Genomic DNA, 20,177 nt, shown 5'->3' with positions numbered 1-20,177 from the left:
CCAATATCCGAACACTAACGCAGACATTGATCTTAAGAATGCAAGTGATCAAAGCCGAACGTTACAATTTAATGTCCAAAAACAAGAAGTGCAGCTGCAGACCGTATTTTAATTTGCGAATTGTAACACTTAAAACAGGGATTTAAAAGAAAGTGTGATTCGTTAAAACCAAATTTCAGGAACACTGTTTTTATGGTGTTATCGCCAGGACCAACAAAAGTATTCCTTAAAATCGGGTTTGTTAATACGGGGTTTTACTGTAGCTTCCAAAATTGGTATGTCTTCACCTACCTTCATCTTTCACATAATACAGTACAATTTGTCTTGCCTCTTTAGTTATACAGACTTGCCCTTTAATGTTTAGAAATATTGTTGTCTCTTGCATTGTCATCTACAGCTTAACAATTCAATCACGAATATCAAGTGTAACATATTTTTACCTCTGCAGTGTCATTCGAAAATATATACAGAACTTCTGTATGTTCTTTTCCCCTCAATCCTGTCTGAGGGTGACACTCCTTTTCACCTCTACTACGGAGTGGGCATATCCAGAATCTGTGCCGGGATTTGTCACTGTGGTACGCTTCCAGTGCTTTGCACAGAATGTGGATGCACCACACTGTTTAATTTTTCTTGTATTTTGCGTGGTAATGCAAGTTCAGTCACAGCTGTTGTAAATGACACACGCGAGGCACGGGCTACAGTATTGTTGTGCACACCATACTGCATATTGTGGTACTCTCACATCAAACCATTCCTGACATTTCCTTTTTGTCCCTCTTTCAAACAATTTGCGTTTAGTTAATCATTTTGGAAGGGGTTTATTTCAATAAATGATGAGGGATCCTAGGCGGGTCCGCCAAATGTCAGGGGTTTTAACAAGAATGCTTTTATTTGTTCACTTTCCCTAATGGATCGGGTTGTTGGCTCTGGCTGAAGGCCTGTTATGAGACCCAACCTGTTAATTAAAACAGATGCTCTACTAATTTTGATTAATATTTAATAACTAAATAGTGATCAGGGAACTGATCACTACTAAACAAACAAGGATAGTATTGAACACATTTATTGAACAGTAATCTTCCTAACATCAAACTGAACAATGACATACATTTATAAGTGATAAAATCAAGCTAGTAATGGCAATTGCCCTTAAATTCCAAAACTAACTCTTAAGGTCGGATAATGCATCTGTACGTGTTATTTTCTACTCTCTCCCCTTGTCAGACGGAATAAAATAGGTCTCACAAACCTACTTTAGTTACCAAATTCCCAATAAGGGCGTGGCTGGAAAACTGGGCTCTGGTAATCACAGGCGTGCGTAATATCAGATTAAATGCCGAAGCTGATCATCACGTTACCAAATGCAGTGTCGTGGACAGGTCAGCAAGCTGCCGATGGCGTTTGCGTTGTCCAGGAGCCTCAGTTGTAACAAAAATGAATTCATTTTCGCGAACAGGCTCCCTGTTCGTAAACTCCCATTCAAAAGCTAATTCTGCTTTCACACTTGCTCAGACAGGACTCACCAGCCCAAAGGCAGAATCCAGTAACGTCTTTAATAAAGTTTGCCACAAGGAAATTGCTCTGCTCCTGTCTGCTTTCTGTGAGACAGTATTCCCAACCGTAATTGGTGGAACCAGCCTGTCTCTAACAGTAAAAGACAGTTCCCCTAACTGAATACTAGTTTCAGTTGCAGCTGGCAGACTTATGCAAAGGCCTGCACAGCACGCTGAAAAGAATTTACTCTCCTACAGCAGAGCTGAAAGCATGACGTCTGCTCGCTACAGGAGCTAAGACACTTCTCCCTGATAACAGATCCAAACAGCTGCAAAAATCAGCACCCCCACACTATTTTTCGAGCTGGCCAATCCCGTGACTCTAGACCAGCACAGTTCGCTCCCACTATTATTTCCTGGCTTCTTCCAGCCAATCAAAACATTCCGCACCTTACTGCGCCTAGAATGTTCTGGAACAAACTGAAGCTCCGTTCAAAATTGAACCCGCCATTCGTGTGTCTCTGTTCGCCCTTGTGTGGGAAAAGGTCATTGCTCTAGCTTAACCGCGTTTCTTAGAAAGCCCCAGAAAACGTTAAGACTCAAGGGAAGGCTCCCTTAGGTGCCAGTTCGCCTCGACATAGTGGCGTCGGCGTAACGCCCAGCGCCAACGAGGCGCCGTTACTTGAAGGCCTGCCTCTGTTGTCCACACAATTGGTGCCTACCTGCTCCGGCTGCGCGTCTCCCCCAGTGGGATGCTTTCGCATGTTGACTCGTAATGGTCGGTTGTAAACTTCCGCACCCCTCTGCCCTGCCTTTGAGCAGTGCCACTTGTCCGCTCCAGCCAAACTCTGTGAAAATATCACCTGAACCCGACTTCATGCAACATTCGAATTTCTTAAAGTTAATCCGTTTCTTATGCCATCTGATACTCCCTATATTAATTTCAATAGACTGATTGCCTGATATATAACATAACAGGTGTCTAACTTGTCTTTGCAACAATTATTATACAGGGTGATTCAAAAAGAAAACCACAACTTTAAAAATGTGTATTTAATGAAAGGAACGTAATATAACCTTCTGTTATACATCATTGCAAAGAGTATTTAAAAGGTTTTTTTTTTTCACTCAAAAACAAGTTCAGAGATGTTCAATATGGGCCCCTCTAGACACTCGAGCAATATCAACCCGATACTCCAACTCGTTCCACACTCTCTGTAGCATATCAGGCGTAACAGTTTGGATAGCTGCTGTTATTTCTCGTTTCAAATCATCAATGGTGGCTGGGAGAGGTGGCCGAAACACCATATCCTTAACATACCCCCATAAGAAAAAATTGCAGGGGGTAAGATCAGGGCTTCTTGGAGGCCAGTGATGAAGTGCTCTGTCACGGGCTGCCTGGCGGCCGATCCATCGCCTCGGGTAGTTGATGTTCAGGTAGTTACGGACAGATAAGTGCCAATGTGGTGGCGCTCCATCCTGCTGAAATATGAATTGTTGTGCTTCTTGTTCGAGCTGAGGGAACAGCCAATTCCTGGGCTGCGAACAAATGCTTGCTGGATGCGTGCTACATTTTCATCACTCGTTCTCGGCCGTCCAGAACTTTTCCCTTTGCACAAACACCCATTCTCTGTAAACTGTTTATACCAACGTTTAATACACCACCTATCAGGAGGTTTAACACCATACTTCGTTCGAAATGCACGCTGAACAACTGTTGTCGATTCACTTCTGCCGTACTCAATAACACAAAAAGCTTTCTGTTGAGCGGTCGCCATCTTAGTATCAACTGACGCTGACACCTAGTCAACAGTGCCTCAAGCGAACAAATGTACAACTAAATGAAACTTTATAGCTCCATTAATTCGCCGACAGATAGTGCTTAGCTCTGCCTTTTGTCGTTGCAGAGTTTTAAATTCCTAAAGTTGTGGTATTCTTTTTGAATCACCCTGTATTACAGTAAGGTGCAAAATACTGCTACCTTACAATTTGCATTGCTGTATTTGCAGCAGATTTCATCTTTTCCAGACTGCGTGGACACATTAAAAAGCACTGCAACTGCATATTCCAAGTCGCTGCTACGAGCCATGTTGGCAAACGAACCTGTCTGGAAGATGAAGTTTAAGTGCCTTTCAGTGGGGCCCCCCAGGGTTGGATCTAAGAGTTTTATGAAGGGGGGCGAGCTTAAATTTGCCACCCCTTCTTCACCCCCACTCATAAAAATTAAAAATTTTTGAGAGTAATTTGGGTAATTTATTTTGAAATAGATGTCAGTATCTGGCAACATTAACTTATTTTATTAAATGAATTAAGGTCAAAGAAAACAAAAACATAAACAATTTTAAAATTTACAATAATATACCATAAATCTCGTACAATAATCAATTTAAAACTTTGCTGGCTTGAAGGATGTGGTTATGAAAACATGCAAAAGAACAAGAAAGACATAATTGTTAAACTGTGGAGGGCAGTTAATTTAGGAAAAACGAGAATTCATAGTGTTTTTGAAGGGAAGGAGTCTGTATTACATTACGTTGAAAAACAATGGGATCCAGGGCATTATAGATGGGTAAAAGCTTTTAAGTACACAGACATGTTTGCCAGTATAAGCACAACAAATGGTGCTGAAGAAATGAACAGGTTGGTGAAATATTCACACCTTCAGCAAAGTACAAATTCAACATTAACAAGTTCTATTACAGTTTCAGTCCATAGTTACCTCCCAGGTCTTATCAAAAAGTATTTTAAATTAAATTCTGTTGATTTTAGTGCAGTATCAGTAATGATGGTAACTACGGGATTGTTTCATGTAAAATGTGCAGGAACTGAAGTCTTATTGTATGGTAAACTTTGAAAAACCTGATCTTGTCCAGATTATTGAAAGTTCAACTATCTATGCAAGAACTTCTGTGCCATTTTCCATTTCTCAGAATGGGGATTTCACAAATTGGCACATAAAGCAGTTACAGTACAAAATCTAGCACTCCAACACATGGCTTCCAGGATACCAGCAGAAATCACAAAAGAAGCAGCACATTCCTGAAAGAACAAGAGGGGTATATGATCTGGTCTGCTTCTCAATAAGTTAAAAAAAGTTTCATTTCTGTTGATAATGATAACATTTATGTTTCCAGTTGCTTTAGCACTTTCTCTATTGATTAAAGCCCTGTGGATTCTTCATTAACTCCATACCTGTAACACAATAGAGATTTCAATTAGATTAGTTAAAAACAGTTACTTAAGCAGCATACAAACAATACAACAGCAAAAATGGAAGCACTGAGGTAGAGATGTGTGTGAATACTTTTAAACGTCAGCTACAGCTAACATGTTAAGATATAGGCAATCTTTAAAGCCACAATTTTACTCACTCTAGCTGCCAGATAACAATAGGCTGGAAGTATTTGCAAATAACATCAACAGTAACTACTTATACACAAAATTGAAGTAAATATTTTTAAAGCTGCATTTACTTTGTTACACCTAGTCAATATGCAGCGTCAGTATCTATGTGCAATTTGCTTGCAATTCTTTTGCAAGTGTGTGTGTAATTGAATTTACTCACGTTATCACATAGCTCCATATTGGTGTGTTCTGAAGTAGCAGCATCACAGAACATTCAGACACTTTGCACTCCAGTTAGTGGTTCTTTGTACCTATTGAACAGCTCTGCACAGATTACAGTAAGTGGAATGCACTTCGAATACTTACACCTACTGCTAGCAATGAAAGTTGTAAAAAATGAACATCACCAGTAAAATCTGAATACTAGGAAAAAAAAATGTACCCTCTACAGTTTAATCTTTTAACATAAGGCTCATGCCAAATCCACATTATACATAATGCCAAAAGATTTATTATGTATAAAGCAAAGCCAACAGCCTTGGCCGAGTGGATACACCGGTTCCCCTCATATCACTGAAGTTAAGCACCACTGGGTGTGGACAGCACTTGGATGGGCGACCATTCGGTGCCTCACATTCTGTTGGCTTTTCAGAGTGCACAAGCATATTTCTGTCACTTTGAAGTTGATGCTACTGCTAATGGAAGGCCATTGTCTGTAGGGTTTGATGACTCTGTCATGTTGCAAGGTTGTGAGGTATTCAATCATTTTATTAGCTGTTTCATTACTGCAATTGTATGTCAGATTTATTAAATTCATACACACTTCTCTTGCCCGTTGATGCACTGCTGAATTACCATCTAATGTTTCAGGAATGTGCTGTTCATTTGTTCCATGACTTCGGCTGGTATCCTGCAAGTCATTTGTTTCAGTGCTGGTTTCTGTACTGCAACTGCTTTGCGAGCCAAACCCATGTGTTTCATCCAAGCAAATCAATGGACTAGTCCTATAACCGAAATTCAATTTGTGAAATGGAAAATGGCACAGAAGTGCAAGGATACTTGAACTTTTGAAAATCTGGACAAGAGCAATCAGGTTTTTCGAAGTTGACCGTGTAATGAGAGCCTTTGTTTCCTGCACATTTTACATGAAACAATCCCGTAGTTACCATTGTTACCGATTCTGCACTAAAGTCAACTTCCACTGACTCATATTGCTTCATTACATGCCCTGTGAAGTCGGGCGTCTTCCTATGCAGGAATACAGGGATCATCCTATTGTATGACTTAATGGCAGAATTTAATTTACAATACTTTTCAATGAGGCTAGAGAGGTAACTATGGACTAAAACTGTAATAACACCTGTTAATGTTTTATCTATACTTTGATGAAAGTGTGAATATTTCACCAACCTATTCATTGCTTCAGCACCATTTGTTGTGTTTATATTGGCAAACATGCCTTTGTGCTCAAAAGCTTTCACCCATCTACGATGCGCCGGAACCCATTGTTTCTCAAAATATTTTAATGCGGACTCCTTCCCTTCAAAAACATGATTTTTCATTCTTTCTAAATTATCTTTGTACTGTTGCGAGGACGACGATGCTGCAACTCTTCTCCACTGATTAACTATTGTCTCTGTCTTCTTGTTCTTTCACATGTTTACGTAACCACCTGTTCCAAGCTTGTTCCCTGTGAAATGAACATAGATACACTTTAGAGCAGGAAAATATTGCCTGAATAGCATTTCTCAGATTCTGATAAATCAGTTACCCAGTATGCAGGACTCATGTCCACGTTCCACTCCTTGAAAATATTTAATGCTTCACAAATGGATTGTGTGTCTTCTACCTGAACATAAAAAAAACCTACAACTAAATAGCAAACATTTGCTTTCACTGTTATGAAAAACAGTGGAATGTCATACTTGGTGGTTTTGTATGTTGCATCAAGCAAGCATACTGTTCCATACTTTCTTAATAATTCCACTTGCCACGCAGTCTGGTAGCAAAATAGTTGCTGTACCTCTCCATCTACCTCTGTACAAGGTCTAAAATAGATATTGCCACCTGACAACTCTTTCTTCCACTCACTAACTTTCATCTGCAGAGCATCCTGATCAATTGTTGTCTTTTTCATTTTCAATATAGCATTATACATATGATTATAAATCGTTTTATGTGGGGGATAAAACATTACATTGCCACGATCTGGCATGGTGGTTGAACTGAAAATTGTCAAGATGTAATTTGATTACCGGTACCGATCTTGTTCCTTCTTTAACATTTCCTATTTCATTTGCTAGCATAGGGTGTATTTCTGCAGTAACTTTGACACTTTCTGTACTCTGTGTGTGTGTGTGTGTGTGTGTGTGTGTGTGTGTGTGTGTGTGTGTGTGTGTGTGTGTGTGTGTGTGTGTGTGTCTACTGGTGAAGCAACCACATGAAATCTAATAAGAAAGCTTGTGGACTGATTTGGGGACACCAAAGCCTCTCTCAGGCTTTCCAAAACCTGTAACACAATAGACTTAATTATAGCAGATAAATACTAATGGTCTCAAACTGAATGTAGACAACCACTGATTAAAAAATATATTCAAGTATGTTAAAGTTTAAACTCACCTTTTTCTTAATATTAGGATGAGCCCCCTCTGACTCAATTGAATATCCAGGGTATACCCGGATACATTTAACAGAGAATGTAGCTGGGCAACCACTTTTTTTTGTGTCTAACAGTCTCTTCCTGGGGTTCATATGGTCAGCCTTGAAGTAAAAACAAAAATGAATTAAAAACATTTTATTGATTCTGGTCAATGTGGTTTAAATGTTTTTTCCTCCTTACTGTGCTTTCAAAACTAAATGTTCCAGTGTAAACAAACGAAAAAACCATCTACACAGTTAGAAATGACTGGTCTAGGACTTGGCTACAAACTGTGTGAATAAAACTACACAGAAAGAATTTTAAGTTAATTGGCAAATATGTAATTGACTCCAGCATAACAACTAAGGATGAATCTACACTTGCCTCCGTGATGAAACCAATAAAAACAGCAACTCAAAGGTACAAAAAAGCCTACTCAAACAGACTGCTGCTAATCACGGAAGGTATTAAAACAGGTTTAGCATAGAATATTCATGCAGGATACGTGGTCAGATAGTTAGCTTGCAATGCATTGCTTCCACAATACAGTTACCATGAACCCAAATCCAACTCCAAAACCAGATATTACAAATTTTACTATACTTTTATTGCATCTAAAATGAAGTCCACAGTGCCAAACAGCAACACTGACATTGTTATGTCAGTTGTCAAAACCTTTGCTTATCCTATCTAAAATGAACTCCACAGTACAACAAACCAAAACTCAATCACATAACTAATATCAAAAAGTTAACAGAATCAATTATGCTAAAGCAATACCTGCAGTACCTACCACCCGCAATCCAACATTACCAAACACTAACAAGAAAACCCAAGAAATTCTTAAAATCCTGCATAATCACCAATTTTAATATATGCGAGGGTGGATCAAAAAGTAAGTTGCACTTCCACATTATGGCCATTTATTAAACCACACATACAAATGCTACACGGCTATGACACACTCAACTACACCATCAAATGACTAATAAAATATGTAAACAACTCTGAAACAAACATCCAACAAGTGTGCACCATCAAATACTGTAACATGCCAGCTACAAACATAATCCAGCTCATAAGCTCTGCACCACCATGACATTGACAGTTACACCATTAATCAATGCACTTGGGTCTAATCCCAACTTTTGGTTGACCTCACTTAGTTAACCACACAGGCCAGCATCTGCTGTGGACTAAGAGAACATCTCAAAGTGAAGCTCTACCCACATCAACCACAAAAGTACATTAGCTTGGACCTCAAATTATCAGATTCATAAGAGTATTTCAGTAACATATTCAACATAATGCAAAATTAGGCAAAGACAGACTAAATAAACACACAACTACTTTTCCACTGTGGAGGAAATCCACAGGCTTAAAGAAGCCAGGGCCATATTTACTAAAGGGGTGTCTAGACAGAACATATGATTCCTTATATTTAGCCAGCAGGCCTAAAACTTAACTTGAGACTAGATTTAACCAGCTACAACTTAACAGGAAAAAACAATGCCATAATGTGAGTCGGCATAGTGTCAAATAAAGAAAACGGTAATAAATTTTTGTAACAGATGTTAGCTAAAACAAGACCTATATATTACAGTAATTTTGAAGAATCCATGCACTGGGCTACATATTGATACTCTTGCCAAGGTCACACTTTATCATCAGTGTTTTCAATTTTTAAAAGATCACATCCTAACTTCTCCCATGAAAAATTTTTGTTCCCTCTCCTTAAAAATTAAAAAAACAATCTGCGACATTGGCTGAATTATTGATATGTAGCCCCACACATGAATTCTTCAAAATTACCTATATTAATGAAGTAATTACACAGCTGAGTAGCCTACTATTTCAATTTATATGCAAATTACAAAAGTATTTGTTGTTAATTACCAGTGTTTAATATTGTTAATTCACCTGTTTTGAAATACTGTACATTTAATTAAGCACAGTATATTGACAGTGATAAGACCAAGTCAAAAAATCACTGTATTGTGGTGACATCGTAAGAATATTTGTTTGTTTTGTAGTACACTTTTGATTTCATACATTATATAAAAAAAAGATTATTTTATAACAGACAATATTTAATAATAGGACTACCCACAAAAATCAGCTTCCAGCATAATTGCAATCTTAATTCTTGCAACCTAATAATGCAAGATAATAAATGCTTCTGGTATGCATACTTTTCTTAGTTTGTACTACAAGGGTTGTTTTTTAAGTAAGGGCCGTTTTTATTTTTTTAAAAAAGATACAAATACTTTTGTAAAAAACTTTTATTTTCTGATTCTACACACTTTTACCTATTTTTCTACATAGTTGCCTTGTTTATTTAAGCACTTGTCATACTGTTCAACTAAGTTTTTAATTCCCTCTTCAAAGAATTCGGCCGCCTGCTCAGACAGCCAAGAGTTCACGGCCGCTTTCACTTCATCCTCTTCATTGAAGCGCTGCCCGCCAAGATGGTGTTTCAGGTACCGGAAAAGGTGAAAATCGCTAGGAGCAAGGTCGGGGCTGTATGGTGCATGGCCTAAAATTCCCAACCAAGAGAATCAATCAAATCCCGAGTTTTTTGAGAGGCGCGAGGCCTAGTGTTATCGTGCAGGAGCAAAACTCCTTTTGTCAGCATGCCGCGCCTTTTGTTTTGAATTGCTCTGCGGAGCTTCTTTAGAGTTGCACAGTAGGCATCTGAGTTGATAGTCATTCTTCGTGGCATAAAGTCCACTATCAAAACACCGCGCCGGTCCCAGAACACAGATGCCATAATCTTGCGCTTTGACAGCGTCCGTTTGGCTTTGACCTTGACAGGTGAGGTTGTGTGTCGCCATTCCATAGATTGTCGCTTGCTTTCGGGAGTGATATGGGATACCCATGTTTCATCTCCAGTGACAATTTGAATCAACATGTCATCCCCTTCTTCCTCGTAACGAATCAAAAAGTCCAATGAAGTGGCAAATCTCTTCCCTTTCTGGTCCTCTGTGAGGAGTCTGGGTACCCACCGAGAACACAGTTTCTTAAAGTTTAGGTTTTCAGACACAATTTTGTGCAAAATCGATCTTGAAACTTGTGGAAATTCCAAAGAAAGAGTGGAAATTGTGGATATTCTGTCCTCACAAATCTTTGTTTCGACTGCAGCCACCAAATTATCAGTGATCACAGAGGGCCGGCCTGAGCGTTCTTCGTCATGGACGTTTTGACGGCCATTTTTAAACTCTCTAACCCATTGACGCACTTCACCTTCACTCATTGCATTCAAGCCATAAACTTCTGTTAACTGACGATGAATTTTGCAGCTGATAGGCTTCTCGCAGTCAAAAAACGTATCACTGGCCGTATCTCACACACGGTGGGCGATTCAATAATCGTAAACATTATAGTAGCACAGCGATGCGTACACGTCAGCTACAGAGCTGCAACTTGCATCAGTGTGAACGGGAAGGATGCCGACAAGTGGCGCGGTGGCTTGTTGCGGTGTCCGTGCGAACTACGGGACTATACGCGCGAACGGCCTTACTTAAAAAACAACCCTCGTATAAGCTATCGGTTAACGGGGTCTACTACTAGGCTGATGAAACATAGCATGATGTTACAAACCAGGTGATCTGGAACAGGAACCCCTTTCTTTTCTTTGTAGTACTTCGGGCCAAGAATACATTCCCTGTGACTTCCATCTTCCACTGAGAAAGGATATCTGAAAAATCGGATATCCACGCTCCCACTCTTAAGTCTGAAGTAAAATTTTGGACAACCTGCGAAATCGGAAATAAATAAGTGGTTTGAAAATTCGACAAAACTATGAATATTTATTTCATTATGGGTAACTAATTAGATTATCTTCTTAAACAAGAAAACATTAAGTACTCAATTTGCATGTTTTCATGACCACATGGTACGATATGAGAACAAACTATTTTAACCATATTTCTAAATTGTAACACAGTTCATCAAAACTAAAATAAAATGAGACGCTTATTCACTTACTCCTTGACGCATCTGAAGATTTTGGCTGTTGAGTGCTTATTCTCACCGAGTACGAATAACCGACGCACTTCAGCTGGGTCAGAAGTACATTAATTTCTGCTTGAGATTCACAATAACCACGCAATTGCCCGTCGTCATCGATGCTGAACTCTTTCAACTTTTCTCTCATGAGTCTCTCGAATGCTGAACACGTAATTAGAGATGAGCAAACGAAAAACAACGCACAGGACACAAACACAGTACAATACACGATTGGAACGCAAAACACATTTAAATGAATAGCGCAGAGCACAGCGCTACTGTCACAACCTCTCGAAAGTTCACAAAAGTCGAAGAGTCGATATACGGTTTCTATCGTTTTCGCTTTAGCATGTATGCGTCATAATGTCACATCGTATCCAAGTCCGGTGAACATAGCATCCTCCATTTTCCCGCCAAAAGCCGCCATCTTGGATCACGTCATGTGCTGTTGCAAAGTCTACATGCCGCCATCTTGAATGACGTCATCGCTGCCATCTTGAGTAAATTTGGCAACAATGCAGTGGCCTCACACTCTTAGTCCCACTACTACTGGTTCTTTATACAATTTTAGTTTATATTGTTACTATTGAACCTGTGACCATCTACTCGCATTAACTTAGGGAATTATACTCGACTTTGCATCCTGGCTGCTAATATATCAGGCCCATAAGAAATGGTGTCTATATTGTGACCCTTATTTGATTAACTTAGTAAACAAATTAATTGTTTTAGAAATGTCCCCAACATAAACTGGTGAGAGTTTCTCTAAGATAACACGTTATGTGGTGGTTGATCTCAAAGCTGTCACTCTAGCAGCTGGTAGCCTGTCTAAATTCAAATTGCAGATTATTTCTGTCTTTCATTAAATTTAGAAGATCGAACTGAAAAGGCTTGCCAGGTTTAATTGAACTGAATAAGATACATCCTATCCATTTCATTTATCATGTGTCTGGGGAAATATTTCTTAATACATTTATTTTCTACTCTGGTGAAAATATTTTAGAACACGACACATTAGAATTTCTCTTCAGTTACAAAAATTGTTTGAATGAGCATTAAACCTCTCATGGGTAGAACAATTACAAAAGGAAAACCCTACACGAATAATTTCATCATGGTCTCATAACACACACAATACATAAGTGGGGCCACACCGTCTTTAGCGAGATAATACTCATTCATTCCTTAACTCACGTATCATCATGCATGAATTACACAATACCACAGTTTAGGGGTTTGACCACAATCATTGTACCACATCTGCAAGACACTGTACAGCTCAAATTACTATACTGTCGCTATCAGCAGGCAAAATGACTCTTAATTAAATGTTGGAGCTATCAAAGCACATACACAATTACGTTATATGAGAGTGTTAACTCAATGTCTTTTGGTGGCCATGAGCATTCTTTGCCATATTAATTTTGTTACTTTAATTTAACACAATTTGTTAGCTCACAGCTGGTGTAATGCTGCATGAAAAACACTACTAGAAATTTAATGTAAGCCACTGTTGAAGGTAGAAAACCTCAACCAAAGAAAAGGTTCTGCGAAAAATGTTACAAAATTTTTTTGTAGATTTTACAATAATTTACACGCCACTGTCTGTTTTGATTGAAAGCAGTTAACTTCAGTTTTAGCATTGCAAGAGGGTATCTATTCTATGTATGCCACTGGCCATGTGGTCGAACAACAACTACAGTAAAAATGCTAAAAACACACACCCTTTTCAATCCAAATTCATATGAAGGCATGCAAAATCGCATTTAAAATGTATGAGTAAGAAATCGTGAAAGCAGAAACGCAATTATTGGGCAGATGCATGGTACTGGTTATGCGCTGGATTCACTTTCCAACACTTACTTTCAGTAAGAAAGAATTAGAATTTATTCTGGTTTAATCAACGAATGCTGTTAGATGAGCTGATTGATTTGCTTTGAATGCTGAAAATTTCACTGTAGCAACGACTATTAGGCTGTAAAGCAAGTGCTACGCTGAGGGCGCAAACACATTGTCGATCATATGAGATTAAAGAAACTACCTCAAATTCATATTATATTTAAGGGGCTCCGCAACGCCCTATACTTGCAATGTTAAAATAACGCTTATAAATTACATCTTTCCTCACAAAGTATTTGAGGTAGGAAGTTGAACTTTTTACAGATTATTTATTGGAATATGGGCTACAACTTAACACAGGGATTTTACAAATTTTTTGTTCAGTTACTAAAGATGATTTTTTTCAATTGTAATGAAAATTCACATTTTTTGCAATTTTTTATTTATATATTAAAAAATATACAGTTTTTTGGAAAAAGGCTGTGTTAAATTATGCAGAAGGTACTGTGTAACATTTACTGAAAGTTTGAAACAAATATGTTTGGAAGATCCTTAGAAAACATGTAATTAGTATGAGAAAATAAAAGTTTTGGGAATCGAGCGACAAAGATTGGATTAACTTTTTAGTGCATTCCAGGTCCATAGGATGGATTATCTTCATTCTCTGCAAACTCCTCCTCCAGCTTCGTCTTGTTCCTCCTCCTGTTTACTCTTGCTTGTATTTCTAGACCCTTTACAGCCCTGTCTGCAGCCCGAAGGCGTTCCTTGTCTAAAGCAAGCATCGCTCGTACCATGTTAGAACCTATCTTCATTCCCATATTTCTAAATACCTTGCCCCTTACAATGTTGCCATCATTGAAAGTCGCAACAGCATCATACACACCAAAGTGAAGTGTTTCTATTCCAACAAATACAATCTTGGGGATTCTCGACCATATAACACTATTTACACTCTCATTGGGGTTTTGAGTTTTTCCGTAAATACATTTTTTCAACAGTTCAGGTGCTGCTAAGTCTCTAAAAATAGGTTTTATCGCCTCCATTATTGCATGAGGCAGACTATGCTTACGAGTGTACACTTCACCAGTTAGCAATCCTTTGTTATATTTACACCAACTGTCTTCTTCTTTGGGACACAAGCTATGTGGGGGATTTTCATCGGTTGAAGAAGTATGAAAAAAAGAGCCCAAACAGCCTTCTTCATTTTGTCGACACTTTGTGTATTTTGCCTAATAGCCATTCCATAATAGTTCTGTATTTTGTCAATTACACTGTCAGTTAACCTTCCCTTCCCATCCAACCCTTTACCATCACTGAGTTTTTGTTTTTTGTACGAAGCTTTCAGTCGCCGAAGTCTTGTTCCCATTCGCTTCTGTACGTGTCCAATACACTCAAATTTCTGCACTACAACATCATCACCATAGGGCTTAAGTCCTTGAACATGTTTGAAACTTCTAGAATCACCATCACCAAGGTAATTAACATATCGCACTTTATCACACGCCTCAGAACGCTGGAATATACTGGCAACACCAGCCACTTCCATTCCTCCACTACTGCCACTATAGTTAGCTTTGCAATTATTTTCATGTGTACCTATATATTTTTGTGGACATCTACAATACTTTGATATTACTGCTACATCTAAAACTTTCCCTGTATACATACTGGTGGCAGATACTACACCATGAAGAGATGTGTGTCCCCGTTTATGCCAGGTACCATCGAACGCTGCAGTCAAATCTCTGTTACCATTATTTTCCATTACTGCCTCTTCCACAGCGTTCTTCATCGATTCTATACAGACATCTTCTACTGTAGACCCTATTAATTTATTATAGGTCGTAAACTTGGTTGGGGGATTTGGAAGATTCGTGGTGCCACAGAAAATTGCACCTGCAGTAGCACCCTTACCAACTGAACGCAAGGAATAAACAAATCTAATGTTGTGTTCGTAGATTTTGCTACCATTTTCTTCAGTTGCAGTTACTGCAACACTGTACCAAAAGGTGGTCATGTATGAACACTTATCACATTTCAGTTGTATTTCACTAGCAAGTCCTACGTGCTTTATTATGGAGAGTTCCAGACCAACTTCACTACAATGAATACATCTTACACAGTTTGAAAAAATTCCTTTGAGAACCGACATATCAAATATTTCATTCACATCCGATTCGCCCATAAAACATTCATAGTTTTCACTCATTGAACCAAGCTGCTTCTGTGAAGTATTTTCTTTCCCACTTTGACTGCTGTGGGCAGGTGTACTTCAGAGGTTAGGTTCACTCACTTGGTTATCGTCTTTGTTTACAGTAATAACACATACCTTTGGCTTTCCAACATTTCCCCTTTTCTTAAAAGCCTTCAGAGGATTTCTAATAACTTTACTTTTGCTCATTACTATATTTCAGCAAAACAGACTCTCAAGAAACAGAATTAATAACGAATATTTTCGAGATAACGACAGAGTAAATAAACATGAGACAATCGACAATCACACCAGCGATATACAGGGTGGTCCCGAATTCATGGTACAAACTTTAATGGTAGGTGCAGGACATTGTAACAAGGATATATTGTATAGGAATGTATAGTCCCAGGTGACGTGGTGAGGCGTAAACAGGGGAAATAACGGCCGAAAGGAAAACGAAAGATTTTATTGAAATCGTTGTTGACAAGTGTCATGTTTACAGTAAGTGTTCAAAATTGCGTCCACCATGAGCGATACATGCTTGACAGCGTCGGTGCAGCGATTGGCGTACACGTTCAAAGATGCCTGGTATTTCACGCACACCTGCAGCAGCTACAGATATGCGAGCAACGAGATCCTCATCTGAGTCAACTGGAGTCTCATAAACAAGACTCTTAAGATGTCCCCATAAAAAGTAATCGAGGCAAGAGAAATCAGGAGATCGGGGTGGCCAAGGGACTGGTCCACCACGCCCAATCCATCTAGCACCAAACGTGGCATTCAGGTAATTCCGTACAGCAGTGCTGAAGTGTGCTGGCGCTCCATCGTGCTGAAACCACATGCGGTTACGAATGGCGAGCGGAACATCTTGCAGCAGTTCTGGTAACACTTCTTGCAGACAAATAAGATAGCTTTCGCCACAGAGTCGCGTGGGTAGTAAGTATGGCCCAATCAAAAAGTCGTTCACAATACCAGCCCACACATTAATACCGAAACGTTGTTGATACGCATGTGGACGCGTTGCATGTGGATTATCTGTTGCCCACACATGGGAATTGTGCGCATTAAAGACACCCTCGCGTGAAAATGTCGCTTCATCTGTAAATAGCACATGACCTACGAAATCCGGCTGCAACGCACATTGCTGCAACAACCACTGGCAGAAGTTCACGCGAAGAGGATAATCTGCCGGATTCAATGCTTGTACTTTTTGAAAATGGAAGGGGTGTAAGCGATTTTCATTTAACACTCTGCATACAGTCTGATGACTCACATGTACGTCACGCGCAACAGTTCTTGTGCTTGACTCGGGTCTATCAGCCACTATGTTCAAGATGCGTTCTTCCAGTCTTGGAGTGCGTACAGCTCTTAATCGACCAGCGTCATGTCTGTTGACGTCGAACGTACCTGTTTCACAAAGTTGACGATGTAACCGTTGAAAAATTCTATGATCCGGCATTCGTCGATTAGGATACTCCGCGCGATACATTCGTAACGCAGCTCTGGCGTTACCATTTGCACGGCCGTACATGTAATGCATGTCTGCTTTTTCTGCATACGTAAAGTCACCCATCGTCTACGGCAGCACAATTGTGAATGGCGCTTGTCCCTACTGCGATACATCATGTTCATCTACTGCCCTCTACCGGCAGTGACACCAACCGATCACTCCATTTCTCTTTCCCCTGTTTACGCCTCACCGCGTCACCTGCGACTATACATTCCTATACAATAAATCCTTGTTACAATGTCCTGTACCTACCATTAAAGTTTGTACCATGAATTCGGGACCACCCTGTATATTGAACCATCACAGGTTAGCCACAACACATGTATTCTGGATCCCTGGGATCGTCGTTTGGCGTGAGATTCTGGGCGAATATATCTTTTAGTGCATCTGCTTTTCCGTTCGGCTTGCAGATATCGTTGTTGGCTACTAGTAGCGGGAGTATTCTCTGGTGATGGTGAAGGTGATTGTTGGTGGTGCTCCAGGCTGATCGATCATCTATTCTGAGCGCAGATATCCTGTCAGACCAGGTTTGAATTCTGTGGGCTTCTACCGTCGCTTTGATATCGTGCTGCAACTGGTTTGTCTCTCGGTTGTCGGGTTTCTTGTCCTCCTCTTTTTTCGTAGTGCCGCTGCGATAGCGGCATCTACAGCCTTCTCCGTTATGTAGCGGATTGTTTCTTCAGCTCCTGTGTCCGAGTCGAGGGATGTTACGAGGTCTTGTCACCTGCTGTGTGTAGTTCTGCCGTCAGGTGCCGTGAAGGTCTTTGTTTTCTGGTGGAGGGATGCCTTGTAGGGCAATACCAAAAATGACTGGTTTGTGGTCTGATGACAGCTCGTTGCATGTCGTGGCATTGATGGCTAGTGGCAGCCCTCTGACCTTTGCAATATCCAGTATATCTGGATTATAGTTTTTCGGGTAGAAGGTTGGACTGTTGAATGATTACCGCTTGTCTTCTTTCTGTGACGTTATGCAGTCGTCTCCCACTGACATTCACCCGCGAATTCCAGGTGTGGTTTGTCGCGTTGTGGTCTTCCTCTCGGAAGATGTTTCTCAGGATGGATAGTGGGGGCTTCGATGTCGACTGCGTAGAGTGCTCCATTCCGGCCAGGCTGTCTGTAGACGGCAAGTTTATTCTTCCCCTTGTAGCGACAGCTACTCCGTTTGCTTCCAACGTCCTGAGGTGTGGGAGTTTGATGGGATGCTACAGAGCAATCTCTTTATGTAGATGGCCATTCTTCCTCTGTAGGTGGACGATCTTTCCGGTGGCATTCGTACTTCGGAACTCCTATTCTAATATTATAGGAATGTTCCACATAGGAGGCATATGTCTATGGCTTCGTCATACGTGTAATTTGGCAAAATTCTCCTGCTTTGTGTGGCAACCTGTTGGTGTTCCACGTAGCGACTTTCAGATATTGTATGAGTCTGTTTGCGATGTTGGTTTCCTAAGGTGTTTCTGTGTTAGCCATGTAGGTTCTCGGCTTCTCTGCCACTGTTTTTTTAAAACTCACACCAGTCTCATGCGCGCAAAAACTCTGTGGGGATCTATAACAAAAATAATATGTAACAAGCACAATCTCACGCATGCCCAATCTAGACTTCTCGAACCAGGTACTGCGCCATATGGAACGCCATATGTCATCTTTACGACAGTGCCACATGTAACCGTCCCTGGTCCGAGAGGCCGGAACTTTAACCAATTTCATTGGTTCGCGGCACACACCGCACTTCACGACTTCGGCAATTAAGCCAAATAGCTGAAGAAATTTAATCAGCTCTATAGCTGTCTCCCCCATCATAGCCCTCAACCGAGCACTATTAATCCGGTCTTTCATATCGATTGCTGAACAAAAAACCACAACCGAATACACTTAATAAGACTCACCCGACGTACAGCAATCATCATTACATTAACCATCACACAAAACCGTTAACTCACTGATACAAATTCCGCTTCAAAATGACGCACACAGCACTCACCACTGAGCAACAGCAAACTGAGCCCAACACACCAAACAAACGAAAACCATGAACATTCCACCAGAGGGCACAACAAACAACAACACGACATCTACAAACATGCCACACTCAGAAAGCAAACTCCGTGCCGTAATGACGTCACACACCACAACACCCTTACGTCACGGGTCAAAGCCGACGCGTGAGATCGGATCTTTCTGTTGACCCAATTATAATTATGCAAATACATTAAATATTAGTCAGACATAACCTTACAACATTGTTTTGACTAAGACTCCTAGCACTGTCCATAAACTGCTGACCTCTGCCGCCTACTAGTACAACTACGTGCAGCTCTATAACTCAAGTCCATGTCAGCTGGTGACATCTGTCGATGACTCATGCCTAGAACGATATCGTCCTAACAAGTGACACGAGCGATGCGAATGCACCACGCCTCGATCTGTGCTCTGAACTGTGGTTTTCTTTATCATTTTTAGTCTCTGATTCATGCATTGAGAGATAAATATAAAAAGACGGGGAGGAAATATTTTCTCAAAGATGTCTAGTTCTGAAGCACTCCCATCCAATTTTGCTAATAAAACTGGAATTACCATGTTTGGCATAGTCTTTTGAGGTCTGAACATTGCATCTACCTTTGACCACAACACTACATTGTTAGTTGAACATCCGACGTATGAAACCTCATTTTTGTCTTCGTCACTATCAGAATCACTCGTGTTAGAAGCACTGCTGTCGTGTTAGAAGCACTGCTGTCGTGTTAGAAGCACTGCTGTCGTGTTAGAAGCACTGCTGTCGTGTTAGAAGCACTGCTGTCGTGTTAGAAGCACTGCTGTCGTGTTAGAAGCACTGCTGTCGTGTTAGAAGCACTGCTGTCGTGTTAGAAGCACTGCTGTCGTGTTAGAAGCACTGCTGTCGTGTTAGAAGCACTGCTGTCGTGTGATTTAGAACTGCAAGACAAGTCAGGGTCGTCAACACAGTCATTGTCTTCACCAAGCCACTGCAAGATAAGTTTATCCATATTCGAAGCCATCCTTGATTCAGTCCTGTGTCATTGTTTCTGAAATAATAAAGAATATAAAAATTATTATAGTTTGTTTCCTTTATATTGTGAACTGGTGGGGCAATGATGTCCCAAGAAAAAGTACTGAGACATACACATTTCT

At 40.1% G+C, this 20,177-nt stretch overlaps 1 protein-coding gene across 1 annotated transcript; it reads right to left on the bottom strand.

Moving 5' to 3' along the window:
• Nucleotides 1-4,555: 4,555 nt before the first annotated feature.
• On the bottom strand, nt 4,556-11,635 carry LOC126428365 (uncharacterized). The gene is made up of 4 exons (XM_050090295.1): nt 11,467-11,635; nt 11,080-11,234; nt 7,461-7,601; nt 4,556-4,688 (listed from the first exon to the last, which is right to left on the bottom strand). Exons 1-4 carry the CDS (start codon nt 11,633-11,635, stop codon nt 4,677-4,679), a joined length of 477 nt encoding a protein of 158 aa, XP_049946252.1. The 3' UTR covers nt 4,556-4,676.
• Between the last annotated feature and the right edge of the window lie 8,542 nt (nt 11,636-20,177).

The sequence above is a fragment of the Schistocerca serialis genome, chromosome 12 (assembly GCF_023864345.2).
Source record: "Schistocerca serialis cubense isolate TAMUIC-IGC-003099 chromosome 12, iqSchSeri2.2, whole genome shotgun sequence".
In the NCBI taxonomy this organism is placed as follows: Eukaryota; Metazoa; Arthropoda; class Insecta; order Orthoptera; family Acrididae; genus Schistocerca; species Schistocerca serialis.
The sequence above is the reverse complement of the archived record's forward strand: the minus strand, read 5'-3'. Positions and strand labels throughout refer to the sequence as shown.

Coding starts and splice junctions, on each gene's coding strand:
- LOC126428365 (XM_050090295.1), bottom strand. CDS start 11,635: ATGAGAGAAAAGTTGAAAGAGTTCAGCATCGATGACGACGGGCAATTG. Junction 11,235..11,466: donor ATCTTCAGATGCGTCAAGGA/GTAAGTGAATAA, acceptor CCGATTTCGCAG/GTTGTCCAAAATTTTACTTC. Junction 7,602..11,079: donor TTCCTGTTCCAGATCACCTG/GTTTGTAACATC, acceptor TTTTACTTCAAG/GCTGACCATATGAACCCCAG.